Consider the following 21,071-nt stretch of genomic DNA (forward strand, 5'->3'; position numbering starts at 1 on the left):
TATCCATAATCTTGAACACAGTTGATGTTCTTTCTAGTGGTATACAACACTACTATTTACAATATGTAAAATAAATGAAGATATTTTGGGTTAAAAATAGTTGCTCGCTGATGACGTCGGCAGGCTTCTACAAGTGTTACGTGACGTCACACAGTCGGCAAGTTGCCAGATATTTTGAGCGTGCTTTCTCGGAGGGTATACAGCATGAGACTGGATTCGATCGACTTAAAATCGGTTGCAGGTTCATTAAAATAAAATTTAATAGCACATTTGTACTTTGGAGGCATAAGACTTTGTCACAAAAATAAATTGTTTCATGTAATTAATTAAAATAATTTAATATTACGCTTAAGTTATGTACTCAAATGACGGGCGAGCCTCACGCTGCAGGCCAGGCATGGTGGCACGGGACACGATCAGTCCGAACTGCAAGTGGGATCAGCGTCTCGCCAGTCCAAACTCTAAGTCCAAACATTAAGTCAATCGTTGATTTGCTATTTTCTTTCCCTTTTTTTTTCTAACTCTAAAAGTTCAACTGCAACATCCCAAGTTTCTTCCGTATTCTACGATGACACGATACATCCGACAGCAACAGCAACCACAAGACTGATCGTGAGCGGGGAAGGATTCAGCTCAGTCCAAACTGTCAGTTCGGACTGCTCGGTCTGAAATGATCACCTGGACTGATCGTGTGTGCACAGGGCCTGGATTCAGTCCAACTGTCAGTCCAAACTGGTAGATGGACTGATAGTGGGTGTGTGTGGGGGGGGGGGGGGACTTTCACGCACGCGCCTGGTGAGAGGGCAGGCGGGGTTTGAATGACAGGCCACAGGCGATGACGCACGCGCCGCATAGAATCAATAATCATCTTATAAGGAGTTTGAAAACTAGAATTTCCCCCGAAAGCCACGCCAGGCCAGCAAGCTCTGGTCAGCTGGGCTAGCTGCGCCGGTACATTATTTGTGTTGCGTCATAGCAGTTTTCCTTCAAATTTTGTAATTTATTTTTTTTATTTGAAGTCATAATATTTTTATCAAACTTAATTTATTTTCGGAAGACATTGTTTATCTTCAGAACTAGGGAATTATCTTCACTTAATCAAGGGTTATTTTCTCATTGCATTAAAAATAAAATCACAAAATTTTGCTTTTTTAAAGTTTTTTTTAATATTTAAGACCTTTTTTAATTTTTTTATATTAGTCAATGAGCTTTAACTTTTCCAAGTTACAAAACACGATCTGGGGAAAAGTTACGTGCATCAGGTATCCAAGTTCTTCCCTTGAACCTGGTGACATGATCCTGTAAATATTGATACATGGTGCTTGCAGTTTTAACATGGTACATCGAAAGATCCTGCACATGACAAACACTTGTAAAAATAAACAATAAATTATGATCGTAAGTAGACAACAAAAGTAAATAGGTATCTCCACAAGATTTTTTTTTTGTCTTCCGAAAGTAGAATGTTTGTTTGATCAAGAATATATACCGGAAAATAACATCGGGGTCAAGGGATGAATTTTGATACGTAATATGTTAATACCTGCAAAATTCGCGGATTCATTGACCTCTAGGATAGACTCCACAGTCCTTTAAATACTCGCGGAAATGACACCTGTTCATTGGCTACTGACGCGTGAGACGTCTCAACTAGGCTGTCCGCAATTCGGCACTTTCTTGGTTTAGTTTTTCCCATTGGCTCACAGTTCCCCGGATAAAAGGTGGACCAATCACAGAAGCGGTACGAAGGTATAGTTGTTTTGATGCTAGTCTATCGCGAAATGAATCCGCGAGTTTTGCATGTCTCTAGTAATATGGAACTATTTCCACTATTTTTTTTATCGAAAAATTTAAAGAACCCTTTTTTTTTTATGAAAAATGTATTCTTGCCAGGTTTTTAAAATCCAAATCGACGGGTTGCCGACTCTCATAATCAGCGACGGATCAGCGATACGACGGCGGACGCGCGTGGTGTCTAGTGTCTAGTGTTCTCCTCGGAGGGGCGGCGGGGCGGGGCCCTGGTGACCTTGAGCCACACGCCGCCCGCCGCCGCGCGCGCTATCTGCCTCGGGTCCAGCACCAGAGGCACCGCGGTCCTGGCGCACGGCTGGACCTCGTAGCGCGACACCAGCGCCGCCACCGCCACCTTCACCTGCACGCTGCCGAGAAGCGAACCTGCGACCACACATTTACCAACACTACCAACTAAAAAAAAAATCTCTCTTGCTACCCGGAAATTTTTTTTCCCAATACATTTTTACTTTTAACAACGACATTTAACAATTCGTTGTATTTTACACACAGTAAAATAATTAAATAATAAATCAAGCCCCGATAAGATAGTTTTATTACAAAAGAAGTTTCGTTCGGTCACTTAAAAAAAAAAAAAATTATAATCCTGGGATGATGTGAAAGAAAATATAAGAGACAAAATGTTTGAAATGGGATGAAGACACAGGCCTGCTAACAGAAAAAAAGGCCGCATCGTGTGATATTTGTAGTGCGAGTCGGCAGTAAACAGATTATTTACTTTCGTGACATTGTGTTTCGGTAGAATACGGCACCCGCCTAGTTAAGCGAGGTATGTTTGTATCACACGGGGCGAGAGGATAAGTGCGACGCTCGCTGGTGCATCAGGCGCGGTATCGCCTCTAGGCGCAAGGCTGTGGAATAAGTCAGCTTATGAATATTTGCGGTAACCTCAACATTATATGGCGGCGGAACGAAGGTAAATAGGTGATGAAAAATCCCTCGAGTCCTTTCAACAATTTGTGGCAGGCGTTTCATGCTCAAAAATTATTCTGAGAATGCATTTTAGTCAATTTTCACTCTTCTGAAAAAGAAGTTTTAAATCGGAATCTGAAAACACAACTACTAGTCCGTCCTCAGCGTATACTTTAATGCTTTTCATGAACACGTAACTCGAATGTCTTGAGCAGTTTCTTCTGAAGCTCTGCACATCGTATGTGAGCCCAGGTATCTTCCAATCCCTATTGGCAAAAGTGATGAAAAGTCAAAACTTTACTTACAATTTTTTCTTCTTCTGGCAGCTTTTAATTAGTAAGAACTTTAGTTTTGAGATTTTATTTTGTTTATATAACAACCAGGTTAAAAAAGGTTTTATAAACTTAGCAATAATGCGTGTGTGTTGGTCAAAAAGGAAATATAAAGAAAATGATGGGCAACATTAAGGGAAGCGAAAAACACCATATTGTTTTCGACAGTTTTCAGGCGACAAAACGATTACCAGCGGGGATTGGTACTGGCAGGTTTGAGACTGGGCTTTACCATTATAGGAGGAACGACGTCATTACCTATTCTCTATACTTTTCGCTTCAAAAACGTTTCACAATAATGCTTCACGAAAACAGTGCTTAAAAATTTGGCCTTGATATTTTGCTCTCATCGCGCCCAACAAATTTTCACTCCAAAATAAATAAAAAAAAAGGTCTAAAAATTGTGTGTCTAAACGCAAACGCACCAATTAATGACATCCAAAAATGTATTTCTTTGTTGACACACTGGGACGTGTTAGTCTCGAAATAATTGGTATATCCTTTTAACGAATGTTTCTCACTGAATGTAGCCTGAAATGAAAACTTATTTTTTTTTTTTGGTTAGGCTGTGTCGGTAAATAAAACTTTCGTATTTTCCGGAAATAGTTTACTTTCATGTCATGCCAAAATCCATCATACTTTAGTATGGTAAATATAGGTATCGGAATAATTTGTTTCCGAAACTGTATAGGCTAGTCAAGAGACTGTAAAACAAGAAACATGCGAAAACCTAATTTATATAAATCTATATGGAGTCAGTAATCCAGCAAAAAGTAAAATCAAGTAAAAATAAAGGCTTTACAATGACATGTTTGGATTAGTAATTATAAGCCCAAGGTCAAAAGACAATGCCTGTGGCCAATCCTTACTAACATTATAAATGCGAAAGTAACTCTGTCTGTCTGTCTGTCTGTTTGTTACCATTTCCCGGCTCAACGGCTGAACGGATCGTAATGTAATTTGGCAAGGTGATAGATTATATCCTGGGGATGGACAGAGGCTATCTTTTGTCTAAAAAAAAATAAATTTTAAACGGGATAAAAAAATATATCTTAATTTTATGTAACGTGTGTCATAGATATACAAACTGTTAGTGTCATTCCTCTATGTCTGCCGAGCAATAGCTTTCAAGCCATTACGTTAAGTTTTGCAATTGTAAGGAACTAAGTAGAGAGTAAGAAAAAAAATATCTTGACAGTTTGTAGTGTCGCCATATTTGTTTCAATTTTTAATACCGTTTTTGTATATTACAATTTAAATTATTTTTTTACAGTACCTACTTATAACTTATTTGCAAGGAGTTTGGTTTAGTGTTTATAATTTATCTGCTGAGCGTCAAGATATTATATTTATCAATTATGTAATATATTGTTGAAAAATTTGAATTTTACTATTTCAGGTAGGTCGATTTTTTTTATTAATTAGAATAGTTACGTGTAATTGCAATCTTCCTTTATTTCATATTAAACATTATGTTTGGTTGAGTGTGAGATAAATTTATATATGTATGTTTTAATTTCATTTATTTTCTTTTATATATATATATATATATATATATATATATATATATATATATATACTAGCTGCAGTACCCGGCTTTGCCCGGGCTGAACACCGGGTGATATATTGTCCGCGAGTTACAGCAAAATGGATAGCGATATGTCCAGTGTGTTGGACATTAAGAAATGACACATAATTACTGTTTTTGTATCTGTGACCTATGATTTTCTGATTACCCATGGCGATCGGTTGAAAGGTTTAGAAGTTGATGCGCTACAGCGCCATCTAGCGGCGAGTTACAAAAAAAATGGATGATAAAAACACTTCGATGTGCCAACTTTCATGGCGATCGGTCAAACGGTGTAAGAGTTTATTGACGTCATACATACCAAAATCCAATTATATATATTCTTATATTTCAAAGTTTTTTGGCTTTCACTTTTGCGAAAAGTGGATGTTCAGGACCTCGAATGGTTTGGAACACTCCATCTCGAAAGAAATATTTGAAATTCCTGAAATTGTCGAAATTTTGGGGCTTTGTCCCCAGAGGGGGAGGGGTGATTTTGAGGACCCTTAATGGCTGGGAAACAATAAAAATCGAAAGAATGATATTTTAAATTTTTTAAATTTTGGAGTTTTGACCCCTGAAGGGGGGGGGGGGGTGATGTTGAGGACCCCGAATGGCTCGTAAACACTCCAAATCGAAAAAGAATAGGTTTTTGGAAATTTTGGGAATATTTTATTTATTGGGTCTTTGACTCTCTGTAGGGGGAGGGTAGTTTGAGGACCCCGAATGGCTCAGAAACACTCCGAATACTAAAAAAAAGTATTCTTAAATATAAGAAATTTTTCGAAATTTTGGGTTTTTGCATTCCCCCAATCCCCTTACCACAAATATGTTGGAGAACACGTATTTGGGTAAACGTTCCGCCATCCCCCGGACACTTTAGTTAGTAATGACTTAATTTTAATACAATTTCCTCCAATTTTTCGAAATTTTGTGGCTTTCACTTTTGTGAAAAAGGAGGGGGGGGGGGGGGGCGTGGATGTTCAGGACCTCGAATGGTTCGGAACACTCCATCTCGAAAAAAATGATATTTGAAATTCCTGAAATTTTCGAGATTTTTAGGCTTTGTCCCCAGAGGGGGAGGGGTTATTTTGAGGACCCTGAATGGCAGGAAAACACTAAAAATCGAAAGAGAATGATTTTTAAAATTTTCTAAATTTTGGGGCTTTGACCCCTGAGAAGGGGGGGGGGGGGGTGATGTTGAAGACCCCGAATGGCTCGTAAACACTTCAAACCGAAAGAGAATAGGTTTTCGAAAGTTTGGGAATTTTTTTTATTATTGGGTCTTTGACTCCTTGTGGGGGGAGGGTAGCTTAAGGACCCCGAATGGCTCGGAAACACTCCAAATAGTAAAAAAGTATACTTAAATTTAAGAAATATTTGAAATTTTTCGTATTTTTGGAGTTTTGCACTTCCCCCCTCCCCTTCCCAAAAATTGGGTGCGAAGACGACTTTGGGTAAAAGTTCCACTATGCCCCGTAATGACTTAATTTTAATACAATTTTCTCCAATTTTTCGAAATTTTGTGGCTTTCACTTTTGTTAAGAGGGAGGGGGTGGGGTTGGAGGTTCAAGACCTCGAATGTTTCGGAACACTCCCTCTCGAAAGAATAGATAATTGAAATTTCTAAATTTATCGAAATTTTGTGGCTCTTTTCCAGAGGGGGGTGGGGGGTTCTAGGACCCTGAATGGCTCGAAAACGCTTAAAATCGAAAGAGAAAGATTTTTTAAAAATTTAAAGTTTCCGAAATTTTGGGGCTTTAACCACAATGGGGGGGGGGGGGGTGGGAGGTGATGTTGAGGACCCCGAATGGCTCGGAAACACTCCAAATCGAAAGAGATATAAAGGAAAACTTATTACCTACCTATGAATAATTTTCTAAACAAATTAATAAATAACTCTATGTTTAAGAATTTACGTACACACATAATATTAATCTTCAAACTATACACACCAAAAAAACTAAGGATGTTTTTGAAACTATTTTTTATTTGTCATAATGTTTAAAACATTTGTAGGATTTGTTGATATGTAAAACTGTGGTGACCATATTCCGCTTATCCAAAGGAATATAGAAATTAATAGAGATATCACTCCCTGTACACACCACAAATCTTTGAATTAAGTAAAAAAAAAAACATAGTCCAAAATGAAACAAAAAGTATAAATAACAAATAATTTGTCAAAACAATTTATTCTACTGGAATGACACTGTTAACATCCACCTGAAATTTAATAGAAGTAGGTAGGTAAGAATATATATGTATGTATATATATATATATATATATAAGAAAATAAATGAAATTAAAACATACAATATACTATACTGCTGCTAAACTTCTTCGGTGTGTTCTTACTGCTGGTGCCAGTACCATTAATAGTACTCGTTTATTTATATATAGACCCTTTTGTTGTGTGTGTGTTGTCGGGACGATATACACTGGCTGTCACTATTTTTCAAAATATATATATAGACATATATATATGTGTCAATGGTACTGTTATGCTCTTGTACTCTGACCCTTAGAAACATGCAAAAAAAAAAAATGTTATTTATCATAAAACACACACTCTTGGACACAGGTAGCTAGGTAACATATATCAACACATAGGGATAGAATTCAGGTTTTTATTAATAATAAAAATTGCTATTCATCAGGGACAACTAACATATGTGTAGAGATAAAAATCAATATTAATATAATTAGATAAAAAAAAATCACAGAAAAACAATCCTAACGATACTGAACATGACTCGTGGATATGCGCTTATGTAAATTAAAACATCAGGAAAATACGTAGCACACATGAATCGTTCAGAAAAGTTCGTTAGTGTATGTTCAGAAAATAAATCAAATGATGTTTTTACGGACGCATTCTTACATACCAGAAAATGTTTGAAATCATAGCACAATTAATAATTAGTATGATTACTGTTTATGTTTATATTTGGGTTCGTATTTGCCTTGACTTAACTCAGTTTATATGGTAGAGACACGAAACTTGTACTCCCATTTCACCTCTGGGTATCACGAAATAAAATAATAATTTAAATCTTGGAACTAATAATTCATGACGTAGTTCAGGATAATTGACACCTTTTACGTGAAAACTAATCAGTTTTTAGTCAAATCGGAGTTATTTACGACGAAATTACATACAGCTGGGTATGTCTATGGGCGATACAAAATGCAAGATCTTTACTTACAGATTTTCACTCCTAATAACATATCCGTCAGAATATGCCCTTATAATCTTACACATTATTTATTTATACGTCGTTTAAGCTCATCCTGAGTGTCGGATGGCATAATCTAGCTAGCTATATTTCAAATTTAAAATAGGCCTCGCGCCTTTGCGTCGGCATCAGACGCCTTCATACAACCAACCTCCTAATTAATACGTTCTAGACGCCTCACATCTAAAACACGGCCTCTCATTGGCCGAAACCAAAATCGGTTAGCGTAATTTACAATATAAATACCGTAAATAACACTTATTAATACAATTGAAAACACAAAAATGCGGTAAATTTAAAACGAAAATTTCCAACAATGAAAACTTCTTTAAGTAATACCCCGAATAAAATCATCGTTAATTCGTTAAGTTCATTAGTCCTTAGAGGGGTATACTCAATTGACTGTCCATATAAGTCCATTTCAGGTCATAGAGCATAGCTCTCGTAGATATACATAATTAATAAAAAATATATTTAAATAACTTTTGCGGGCGAACAATATACAAATTAAATAATAAAATTTCATAATAATAACAATTAAAATAATAAGATTTTATAAATAATAATATCATTAAAATAAGTCATAACTTTCTGTGCATTATGAAAATAGTAACAGCACAACAATAAAATTATCTCACACTCAACCAAACATAATGTTTAATATGAAATAAAGGAAGATTGCAATTACACGTAACTATTCTAATTAATAAAAAAATCGACCTACCTGAAATAGTAATATTCAAATTTTTCAACAATATATTACATAATTGATAAATATAATATCTTGACGCTCAGCAGATAAATTATAAACACTAAACCAAACTCCTTGCAAATAAGTTATAAGTAGGTACTGTAAAAAAATAATTTAAATTGTAATATACAAAAAAAGTATTAAAAATTGAAACAAATATGGCGACACTACAAACTGTCAAGATATTTTTTTTTCTTACTCTCTACTTAGTTCCTTACAATAGCAAAACTTAACGTAATGGCTTGAAAGCTATTGCTCGGCAGACATAGAGGAATGACACTAACAGTTTGTATATCTATGACACACGTTACATAAAATTAAGATATATTTTTTTAACCCGTTTAAAATTTATTTTTTTTTAGACAAAAGATAGCCTATGTCCATCCTCAGGATATAATCTATCACCTTGCCAAATTTCATTACGATCCGTTCAGCCGTTCAGCCGGGAAAAGGTAACAAACAGACAGACAGACAGACAGACAGAGTTACTTTCGCATTTATAATATTAAGTAAGGAAGTAAGGATATACATATATATTCTTACCTACCTACTTCTATTAAATTTAAGGTGGATGTTAACTTTGTCATTCCAGTAGAATAATTTTTTTTTACAAATTAGTTGTTATTTATACTTTTTGTTTCATTTTGGACTATGTTTTTTTTTTTTTTTTTTTTACTTAATTCAAAGATTTATGGTGTGTACAGGGAGTGATATCTCTATTAATTTCTATACTCCTTTGGATGAGCGGAATATGGCCACCACAGTTTTACATAGTAACAAATCCTACAAATGTTTTAAACATTATGACAAATAAAAAATAGTTTCACAAACATCCTTAGTTATTTTTGGTGTGAATAGTTTGAAGATTAATATTATGTGTGTACGTAAATTCTTAAACATAGAGTTATTTATTAATTTATTTAGAAAATTATTCCTAGGTAGGTAATAAATTTTCCTTTATATCTCTTTCGATTTGGAGTGTTTCCGAACCATTCGGGGTCCTCAACATCACCCCCTCCCCCCCCCCCCCCAGGTGGTTAAAGCCCCAAAATTTCAAAAGATTAAAATTTTTAAAAAATCTTTCTTTTTCGATTTTAAGCGTTTTCGAGCCATTCAGGTTCCTAGAACCCCCCACCCCCCTCTGGAAAAAAGCCCCAAAATTGCGATAATTTTAGAAGTTTCAAATATCTATTCTTTCGAGATGGAGTGTTCCGAAACATTCGAGGTCTTGAACTTCCACCCCCACCCCCCGCCCTCTTCACAAAAGTGAAAGTCACAAAATTTCGAAAAATTGGAGAAAATTGTATTAAATTTAAGTCATTACGGGGCATAGTGGAACTTTTACCCAAAGTCGTCTTCGCACCCAATTTTTGTAGGAGGGGGGGGGGGGGGGGTAAGTACAAAACTCCAAAATTACGAAAAATTTCAAAAATTTCTTAAATTAAAGTATACTTTTTTACTATTTGGAGTGTTACCGAGCCATTCGGGGTCCTTAAACTACCCTCCCCCCACAAGGAGTCAAAGACCCAATAATAAAAAAATTTCCCAAACTTTCGAAAACCTATTCTCTTTCGGTTTGGATTGTTTACGAGCCATTCGGGGTCTTAAACATCACCCCCTCCCCCCCTTCTCAGGGGTCAAAGCCACAAAATTTAGAAAATTTCAAAAATCATTCTCTTTCGATTTTTAGTGTTTCCCTGCCATTCAGGGTCCTCAAAATAACCCCTCCCCCTCTGGGGACAAAGCCTAAAAATCTCGAAAATTTCAGGAATTTCAAATCTCATTTTTTTCGAGATGGAGTGTTCCGAACCATTCGAGGTCCTGAACCTCCATCCCCCCCCCCCACCCCCTTTTCACAAATGTGAAAGCCCAAAATTTCGAAAAATTGGAGGAAATTGTATTAAAATTAAGTCATTACTAACTAACGTGTCCGGGGGATAGCGGAACGTTTACCCAAATACGTGTTCTCCAACATATTTTTGGTAAGGGGATTGGGGAAATGCAAAAACCCAAAATTTCGAAAAATTTCTTAAATTTAAGAATACTTTTTTTACTATTCGAGTGTTTCCGAGCCATTCGGGGTCCTCAAACTACCCTCCCCCTACAGGGAGTCAAAGACCCAATAAATAAAATATTCCCAAAATTTCCAAAAACCTATTCTTTTTGATTTGGAGTGTCTGGGTCCTCAACATCACCCCCCCCCCCCCTTTCAGGGACAAAACTCCAAAATTTAAAAAATTTAAAATATCATTCTTTCGATTTTTATTGTTTCCTAGCCATTCAGGGTCCTCAAAATCACCCCCCCCCCCCCTCTCTGGGGACAAAGCCCCAAAATTTCGACAATTTCAGGAATTTAAAATATTTCTTTCGAGATGGAGTGTTCCAAACCATTCGAGGTCCTGATCATTCACTTTTCGCAAAAGTGAATGCCCCAAAATTTCGAAATATAAGAATATATATAACTGGATTTTGGTATGTATGACGTCGATAAACTCTTACACCGTTTGACCGATCGCCATGGGTAATCAGAAAATCATAGGTCACAGATACACAAACAGTAATTATGTGTCATTTCTTAATGTCCAACACACTGGACATATCGCTATCCATTTTGCTGTAACTCGCGTAATATATATTACCCGGTGTTCAGCCCGGGCAAAGCCGGGTACTGCAGCTAGTTTAGTATATATCTTTTATTGATTTCTGTAAAAAGTTTTCTTTGCATAATAATTTAGGTGAGAGTATTTATTGTGATGCTAAAATAAATTAACATAAAATTATGTTGGATTAATTGTAAAAAGGTAACATTCAGACATAAAATTTCCTGTAGCATTAACTGATCACGTGATTTCTTGTAAAATATTTAATTTTGATTATTATTTTAAGTAATTACCAACAAAATTAAAAGTTGTCTCATTACGATACGTGTTTTATAGACCTATTGGCAAATAATTACTTATAAATTATTATTAATTATTAATATATTATTAATAAATTATTTACTTATTTTTAATAATATTATTAACTTATTAATAAATAGGGGCACAATGAGTACTTTTTTTACCTCCGAGCTTGCGCGTAGGACCTGTTTTATCATTATTATATGATTTCAGGGACCACTATTCTTCAATGTCATGCGTTGTTGGTGATATAAACGTTCATTGGTAAAAGTCTAAATGTAAGTGAAGGGAATAGTTTTCTTGCTACTTGCAGAGCCACCTAGTATGAACGTTCGAACTCATCACACAGTGCATCGACCGGTCGCTGCAGAGCTGCATTTAGTTACTACCGCACCCACCTAGGTGGCGATACTTGTCTCAGAGCGTATACGTTTCATGATTTCGCCTTATTTTTACGACGTTTAATCGATTAATTTTTAACAAATATTTATTAACTAACGAATTAGTTAAAACTATAAAATGTACACAATAATATATAATAAAAAAATTAAATTAAAAAAAAAACATAGGAATATAACATCAGTAAATTTAATGATATTATGTTCAAAGCATTTTACGTGTAGGCGTAAAATGATATGTTACCAAATTTACTTATAATGAAGTAATCTTATAAACACGCATTAAGTTAAATAACATCAGCCTCTAAGCCATGGAATGGTATGGAAATTATTTAAAAACACATTTTTTTTTCCAGCAAATATTAATTAGGTACCTATATTTAAAGATTTTAAATTGCTTGTTTTAAATTATTGAATACAGTTTTTCACATGCATAACATTAATCGAAATTGTTACCGCCGACCCGAAATATAGATGTAGGTTGACTGTGTTCCTGTTTACCTAACATTATGAATAAAACATAGCTATATACTGATACTAAAATTTTAACTCTAGGCCTAATTAGAAAAAATAAACATACAACGGCAAGAAGTTTTCATAAAATGTAAAAGTACTACACCAAAACTACGAATGAAATAAAAAGGAATTTATACCGTTTGTAATAATGCCACAAAAGCAATCAAGCCTGGCTTAAAAGGGTTGTTCTACAAGTGGTTTTCACCAATCACCTCGTCACCTATGTTTCTGGTAGGTATGTTACGTAAAGTGAGTTTCAAACAGTCTGTGCCAGCTTTTTACTGCAACTGAGTACCTATAATAAGACTATTAAGATCTTATTTTAAAAACGTATAAAACACAATATAGCATTTAAAAACGGTTTGAGATTAATTTAAATAAATAAAATCCTCACAATCATTATAACATACATTTTACTCTACTGCCCCACTGACTTTTTTTTTTTTTTTTTTAAGATAACAGACGGAGTAGAGACCTCTCAAAAAAAATTATAATTTTTAAAATTTTAACTTCTTTCTTGCAGCAAGTAAATTAATGAAATATTTATTTCTACTAGAATGAATATTAATTATATTCTTATTCTTAAATTAATTTGAGAATTAAAATTCTAATAACCTGCCGCATCAGGATAAAATTTCTAGCGGAAATAATCTTTTGAAATGCGCCATATCAAACTAATATTCCACATTGATTGTTTAGTTACTGACTAAAAAGGTCAAGTCTTTTTGCAGGAACTAAAATAATAATAAAAATAAATAAATAAGTTGTATGTTTTCAAGTGGTGTGTTTCCAAGCAGTGTGTTACCAAGCGGTGTGTTTCTAAGTGGCGTGTTTCTAAGTGGTGGGTTTCTAAGTGGCGTGTTTCTAAAAGATGTGTTTATAAGTGGCTTGTTTTTAAGAGTTGTGTTTCTAAGTGGCTTGTTTCTAAGTGGCGTGTTTCTAAGTGGCGTGTTTCTAATAGGTGTGTTTATAAGTGGCTTGTTTCTAAGTGGCGTGTTTCTAAGAAGAGTGTTTCTAAGTGGTGTGTTTCTAGGCGGTGTGCTTCTAAGTAGAGTGCCTGTAGGGTACTAGGGCATACCAGGAAACCGCTCACCGATGCACGCCCGGGGGCCCTCGCCGAACGGCAGGTAGCAGTAGCGGTGGCGCAGCCGCGCGCGCTCCGCGCTGAACCGCTCCGGGTCGAACCGCTCCGGCCGCGGGAAGTGGCGCTCGTCGTGGTGCAGCCCGGGTATGGGCACCAGCACCACGTCCCCCGGCTGCAGCTGCAGCCTGGTACCCGGCAGCACGCAGGCGCGCGTGCACGTCCTCACGAGCGTGGAGGCCGGCGGGTGCTTCCGCAGCGTCTCTGCGCGGGAGACACGGGCGTCGTCTGTCTCACCGGTTCGGTCCAGCACGTACTACTGAAGCGCAACATCTTAGCCCTCGGGAGTAGCTTCGTGATTGGCACGGACGTCGCACGGAACGGAAATGTGTTGACCACAATGATGCTATCTGCGGCGGATGGCGCTAACCAAAGTTCACAAAGCCAAAGGGAACTATTTAGTATTAATTTTTTCAATGATATTTTTTAACCAGATGAACGGTACTGTTAATGAAATTCCGTGTAAAAAAAATCAGGTTTAAAACCGGGGATTTGTATTTTTTTTTTCAAATCTTTTATTGCGTTTATTGGAGACGTTTCATTCATTATATGGTTATAATTTTTGGTCTGCCCATAAAATGTTTTGAGATCAGCGTAGCTGCTCCAGCAGCGGGAACTGTATGTGATTCGCGTCCATAAATAATAGCCTATATTTATCACGCTGGTTTATTTTTATTAAAACTGTGTTAGGTGTACTATTGTACAGTTTCATTTGGCACACCAATCGCTTAATATATCACCGATGTTCGTGAAAGTTAATATAAACGTATTAATCACATGGGTCCGCAATATTTAAGAGATTACTGAGACTTCCACAGATGGCAGCACCGTTTTTACACATTAACGTTCCAATAGACCTACGATTGAAGTTTAAAAAACTCATTTTAGGTCAGTTTTATTACCATTAAGTTTATTTTGGCCCACCAATAAGCAGAGTAAATCCCCGATGTTCGCGAAAGTTAATATTACGTATGAACTTTGCCACACGTGGGTCCGCCATCTTGACGATTTACGCTCGTAGCTATAGCTGTATCTGCATGCATGCGCATTGGACTTTCACACTGTTAATTTTCCGTTGTTGCGCGCCTATTTCGTTGCATTTATGAGGCATCCTACTAAAGTTGTTCGTATATTTATCACACTCGGCATTATTTTAAAGAATTCTACATTAACTTTTGTTTCCGAGTTTCGTTTCATAAGTTCATTTGCAACATGAAAAATATGAGGACGCATATGCATGCTCGTTACCGAGGTTGAATGTTTACACATCACTGGCGAGTACCAAAAGACTCGCTCGCATTTATTTTTGCAATCAGGAAAAAAGTAGGACGTTACCTTGAATTGGTGAGGTTTCACGGGGTCAACCCGAATGAATGCCGGACAAATCAATCATACAAGCCTTTCTTGGGGTTGGTGTGGGACGGGCCTTTAGTAAATAGATTTAGTCTGGGGCGGGCTCTTATCAAGGCCAAAACCTAACTCATAATAAAATCACATGACTGGAAGTGGTGATCAAACATATGACCACAGGGTCACAAGTCTGCTTACTTGAAAATATTCCACAGTATTTCAAACTTTTAACCAATCCCAGGTCTTGTATATCAAAACTTTATTTTTAATCGTGCTAAGCATAAAAATTGTGAAATATTAACTGAAATTTTTAGTTATGAAAAGGTTGAACATTTGTGAACGCAAAGCATCGTCCGAAATAGTGGTGGAGATAGTTTGTTGGTGGAAGAGTCTCACAAAGCCTGAAACAGACGCCGAACAATTATGCCTTGAAATAACAGTAATTGAGTAAGAAAAGCAAAAACAAGTAGCTCCAGTATTAATCAAAAGTATGACATCCTATATATAAAAATAAATATTTAGTATATTTAAGACCTATTGTTCTAGTTGTTAGAAATCCTGGCTTTTGGACCAAAGGTAAAGGGTTTTTTGCTGTGTTGTTCAAGGTAGATTTATGTCTTTATTTAATTTATTTTTGAAAGTATCTCGTTGTTGTCAATCAACTGTATTCTTCTGTGTTGTAATATTTTTTTTCTAATAACCTTTCACGGAATTTTCTGTGCTTTCCATGATTTTAACTTTGACGTCAGCTTATTTTGGCTTATTTTATGTGTGTTTGTGTACACATATCTTTGTCCGTTCTGGAGACTTCTTATAACACACACTACACATAGTGTTACGAGCAATAGCTTACTTTAGAAAAAAAAATTTAATCAAAGGTACTGGGTTCGAATATAGGTTTGTTCAGGAATTTTTCACTTGTAAGAGTTTCATTTTTGGATTCAAGTCTGAGTATTGTGTTGTCCCTTCACCATCATTTTGCAGAAGGCAAGTGCAAGCCACTGCAGATTCGCCCTACTATGTCGGGCTCGGGTCCGTCACGGCTTTAACCAAAGCGGCGCTATCTGGTGTCACTACTGCGTCAAAATTAGCAATAGAAGACATTAATTCTTCAGTGATTACCAAAGAACTGCAAATTTAGCGTTATAAAACGTCCCACTAAAATTTTACTACCATAAGCATATTTTGGAAGATAATGTTTTGATTATAATCTTATGGTAAAATATTTGTTTTAATTGTATAAATTCTTAAAATTTTCAGTTAATGAGTTATTCAACAATTCCTAACATAATAAATCATTCGTTAAATAAATTAGAGAACTCGAAAATCTGTAATACCTTACAATTTCATTTTAATATATTCTTTTAAATACTAGTGGAATGAATATTTATGTAATTAAAAATAATACCCTTACAAATAATACGAAAAATGGATTTATAAAACGTATTTAGTTAAAAAAAAAACCAACGTAAATGAATAGCCGTTAAAAAAAATATTTTATTGCCTTTATTTTACTGTTAATAAAAATTAGGTAACCAATAGTTTAAAACTATTAAGCATTAGTTTATAAAATAATTAAAGAAAGTAAAGAAGTAATTTATCCTGGAATATTCAAACAAAATATATTGTTATGTATATGATTTTTTTTGATGGTCTTAAAACTTTTTTTTGTGGAAAATGAGTATTTGGCTACTCATTGAAAATGTTTCTGCACTCCAATGACGCTATGTTATATACTAGAAACCAATGACAAAGAAAAATTAGCAGAGGCAGGTATTTTTCGCGAATAACTATGATCGCTGATTAGACTGCAAAATTGTATGTCAACGTTAGCGATTGTTTCCTTGCGATTGGCTTCCGCCTGCCAGAGAAGCCATTGTGCTGTTTGTCCGGGCCAGCCAAGACGTGTTGGCTTCCGCAATGCACGACTGTGATTCGTGGACCGACAGTAAACATGCAACGGAAAGAAACTCGACCAATCACGGAACACAGACGATGCTACAGTGTTTTAACACAAAACTGGTCTAGAAATCTTTTCGCGAAAAATACACGGCCCAACAAATTAGACAATTAGTAGAAACCTGCAAAATTCGCGGATTCATTTGGTGATAGGCTAGAATTCAAACACTTAGATAATTTTGCTGTTGTCTTACTGTTCGTCTGGACGAATCTCAACCAGTTATAAAACCCTCAACCAAAGAAGGATCGAATCACAGACGAACCAGCTGAGACGACTCACAAGTCGGCGGCCAATGAACTTGCGTTATTTGCCCGAGTGTACAAGGGTATGTGCAGTCTATCCTGAAGGCCGTCGAAACCGCGAATTTTGCAAGTCTCTAACCATTGTCCATTAGTCGAGCTGCCGGGAGAGAAGGTAGCATATGCAAATGATGGGGCCCAAAACTGGCGCTGGGAAAGAGACGCGAAGTTCCCCAACCAGTTTTCCGCCGGGTCGCCTCACCGGCCACGACCTTGCGCAGGTAGTCCATCTCCTTCAGGGCGGGGTAGGACAGCTCCCCGTCGTGGCGCGACAACACCCGGAGGACCTCGGTCCTCAGCCGGCGCTGGACGTCCGCGTTCAGCGCCAGCTCGTACAGGCAGAAGCCGATGGTGGCCGAGGTGGTCTCGAACCCGGCCACGAAGAATATCAGGCACTGGGCCGCCACTACGTCGTCCGTCACCTCTGGACAACAAGCAAACTCGCATCCGACACAGTTCCCAGGAATCCCTGAACTGCTTGCGAAAACCCGCGTTTAGAATAAGCGGATACCCCATTAACTGTCCACAGCCAGACACCTTGTAACCACAAATGTTTATAGTTACAAAATCAATCCCACTAAAGTATTTTCACTGACTCATAAAACAAGAAATATAAAAAAATATTTAATCACTTTTTTCAAATTTATTTTACAAGTGAAAACATGAGGCACTTAAGATATGTATTCTTTTTCCCTTTACTCTTAAATTTAAAATAAAACATAAAATTGTTTTTTTTTTTTTAACTGTGAACAGAAATATTTATTTTATTTTGTTTATTATGACGAGCAAAAATGTATATTATTTTCTTAAGGATTAGGAAAACTTTTAATTCTGTTCGCTGTAAAAATGCTATGAATTTTATTTAACTTCATATATGTTTTCTCATTATATTTTATCTTTTATGCACATTTGCGATGCAAACGTTACACTTACTTAGAGGGGCATCTTCTTTCTCGTCGAGATTACATCCCCTTGACTCGCTGGAATCTTCATTTTCGTCCGACTCGATATATCCCCGTTCCTTCAGCTTGATTAAGATATTCAGGAAATCGTTACTTTCGCGAGTTTCTTCCTTGCGGTACCTGATGGCGGTCTTGGCCAGGTCCCAGAAATAGCTGACCACCTCGGGCCTGAGGCCGCAGAAGTTGATCGTCGGGACTTTGGCCCCGAAGAAGCTGGCTGCGGCCAGGCGCCAGGAAAAGCTGGTGGTGTCTTCGGCCATGCGCTTCAGGACGGGGTCCGGGTCGCCGATGCAGTTCAGCTGCAGCCCGTACACGCAGGCGCCTATGACGTCCAGGGTGAAGTTCTTCGACAGCTCTTTGGCGTCGACGGTCGAGCCTCTGTCGGCCCCGGGTCCCAACTGTTCGCAGAGCGCCTCCGAGCACCCTCGCATGGTGTCGACCATCGTCCTGAGCCTGGCCGGGGAGAAGGCCGGCGTCATCTTGCTCCTGAGGAAGCGCCACTGGGACCCGCACGCCTGGAAGATGTTGGTCGCCATCGGGCTGTGCTCGTCCGGGCGAGCGGCGAAGCGGTCGGTGAAGCACTCGAAGTGCTCGACGAGCACCTTACGGACGAGCTCCGGGTCCCTCAGCATGAGCACCGGCGTGGTCGCGACGAACAGCCCGCCGCAAGGGTGGCCGTCCAGGCGGTCGTACAGCCTCCGTAACTCCTCGCAGCGGGCGGACGTCTTCAGCACCATCCCGGGCGCGCTGCCGAGGAACGGCACCGCGGGCACGAAGGGAACTCCCCGGTTCTTCCAGTGGTCGAAGGTCTCCGTGCCCTTGCGGTAGAGAAGCACCGCGCAGAATGCCACAGCCGCGGTGATCCCGACTAGCCAGTACCCGGCTGTCGAAAGCATCGTCGGAACACTCCTCGCTGTAATAAAACCACTGTTTATACACCTAACAAACTACGCTGCAGCAATATTTCCACCAACATTACGAAATCTAATAAAAAAATATATGTACGATTGCCAAATTTCATATTTCCTTTTTTGTAAGGTTTTGACTGTTGAGTGAGTGATTTGGCGTGAAAAAAAAATTTCATTTACATTTCACAGTAAGCCAGGTGGTGCAAAACAATTATTTGAGTGGTATTTTTAAAATTACAAACGTTTGAGTCTTTTTAATTCCATTTTTTAGGACAAAAGTATCAAAACTATAAAAGTACTTTTGAAATAATTTAATAAATTTTATCTCACTGTTGTTGCTTTTTTATTCCAAAGGGTTTCAATTTTCACCTTTAATGCATATGTAAATGTATCATTATTTAGAGTTAATGTTTGTAAAATTATTATTTAATGTATAAAAAATTTTAATGATTATGAATTATACTTTCTCCAAGTTATATTTTTATAGCTTAAATACGTTCATTCAATACATATAATTAAAAGCTATTTGTTATTATATTTTTTATTCATTTAACAAACGCTTCCATTCAAACTAAGAATTTTAAACTCGCGACCTTTTTTTTAGCTAGACTAAAAGGCTTGAACTTTCGTCAATAGTGTAGAACAAATAAATGAGAAACTAAACAGAACATTTCAATAATAACGCATTTATTTTAACTAGTTTTACATAAATAAGAAAAAAATATTTTAAAAAATAATGATATATATTTTTAATTTACTCTGAGGAATATTGTGCGCTTACGCAATGACATAAGTTTGTTTAAAAACCTTCATCATTGGGATAAAAAAATTAAAATTAATGAATTCAACCCTTTTGTATTCTATTTCATATATGTATTGAAATTTGCAATTAACACATTAAAGGCTGTAATTGAAGGTGAAAATTCGTGTAATCTACCAGAGAACTGGAGCACAGTTTTATTTTCTAGAAATATTTGTGTAAAATTACACAAGAACATGTTTATAAAAATATTATAAAATAATAAGTACTTATAATTTTACTATATTTTTTGTATATTTTCTTTTTGTTCTGTAGAAAGGGATTTGTTAAAAACTTAGTTCTTGCGCTTAAAAATAAATAATGCAGATGTACCAACTCACTAAAACTGAACATAACAAACGCTCCAAAATTTTAATATGTAACGCTTCTAGCAGTAAATAAAAAAAAACTTGTGATTAACATTATCTGCCTGTATTGAGCGTCCCACACATGGCCAGTCACTTCCGAAAGTTCCACTGATCCACGGATCAAACAAACTCAAGCTAATCGCTATTAAATTATAATATGTAAGTCAATAGATATCATTTTACGATTTTTCGATCTTATTAATGAAACTGATTGATACACAGTGAGATCCATTCATTTTTTATCTTTTACCATATAATCATTTATTAAGTAAGAGTTATTTTATTTTTAATGTTGACCAGCATTTGATTTATAACCAGGCTGTATCTGGCTGTCTGGATATCCGAGTGAGCCTTTTAAATTTTTTTACTTGCATATGTTTCTTTTGTGTTGATTTTTTTTTCTTTAGATATATTTTTAGTGCCAGGCCGTTGAGCTTAGAATATAAGCAACGCTAAATTTAAAAAAAATCATAATCCATGTAACTACATGTTATTTTGAAATAAATTTAATTGTTTTTACAAACAAGTAAAAAGATTTTTTTCTGACAAAAAAATTAATAGGGAATTCGAGGTTAAAATGTTCCCACGGCAGGAGATTTCGATGGACGACAATGGGATGAGCTTACCAGTAACTTCCCAAAGATGCGTCGTAAACTTGGTTAACGAGTCCGAAAGGCATCTCGCGCGATGCTCGCTGCAAGTGGAATTAGCGGCGCGAAGACGTCGAGTCGGGAAGATGGTCGGCACACAGCGGAGGGGGGGAAATTTTCAGGCCGTCAGCGGCAAAGCCAGGGATTTACGCGGCGGCAAGGTTGCCCAACCCTGAAAGGCGGGGATGTGGGGGAAAAGGCTGCAG

General features: G+C 36.9%; 1 protein-coding gene across 1 annotated transcript in view; it reads right to left on the bottom strand.

Moving 5' to 3' along the window:
• Positions 1 to 1,178: 1,178 nt before the first annotated feature.
• The window catches only part of LOC134538934 (probable cytochrome P450 6a13), a 28,393-nt gene continuing 8,500 nt past the window's right edge, over positions 1,179 to 21,071 (bottom strand). The window contains exons 2-5 of the mRNA XM_063380550.1: positions 18,112 to 19,053; positions 17,381 to 17,602; positions 13,522 to 13,773; positions 1,179 to 2,175 (exon numbers count right to left, since the gene is read on the bottom strand). Coding sequence (XP_063236620.1) covers positions 1,976 to 2,175; positions 13,522 to 13,773; positions 17,381 to 17,602; positions 18,112 to 19,036 — 1,599 coding nt within the window. The 5' untranslated portion in view covers positions 19,037 to 19,053 and the 3' untranslated portion in view covers positions 1,179 to 1,975. The remainder of the gene's footprint in view (positions 2,176 to 13,521; positions 13,774 to 17,380; positions 17,603 to 18,111; positions 19,054 to 21,071) is intronic.

The sequence above is a fragment of the Bacillus rossius genome, chromosome 14 (assembly GCF_032445375.1).
Source record: "Bacillus rossius redtenbacheri isolate Brsri chromosome 14, Brsri_v3, whole genome shotgun sequence".
Classification (NCBI taxonomy): domain Eukaryota; kingdom Metazoa; phylum Arthropoda; class Insecta; order Phasmatodea; family Bacillidae; genus Bacillus; species Bacillus rossius.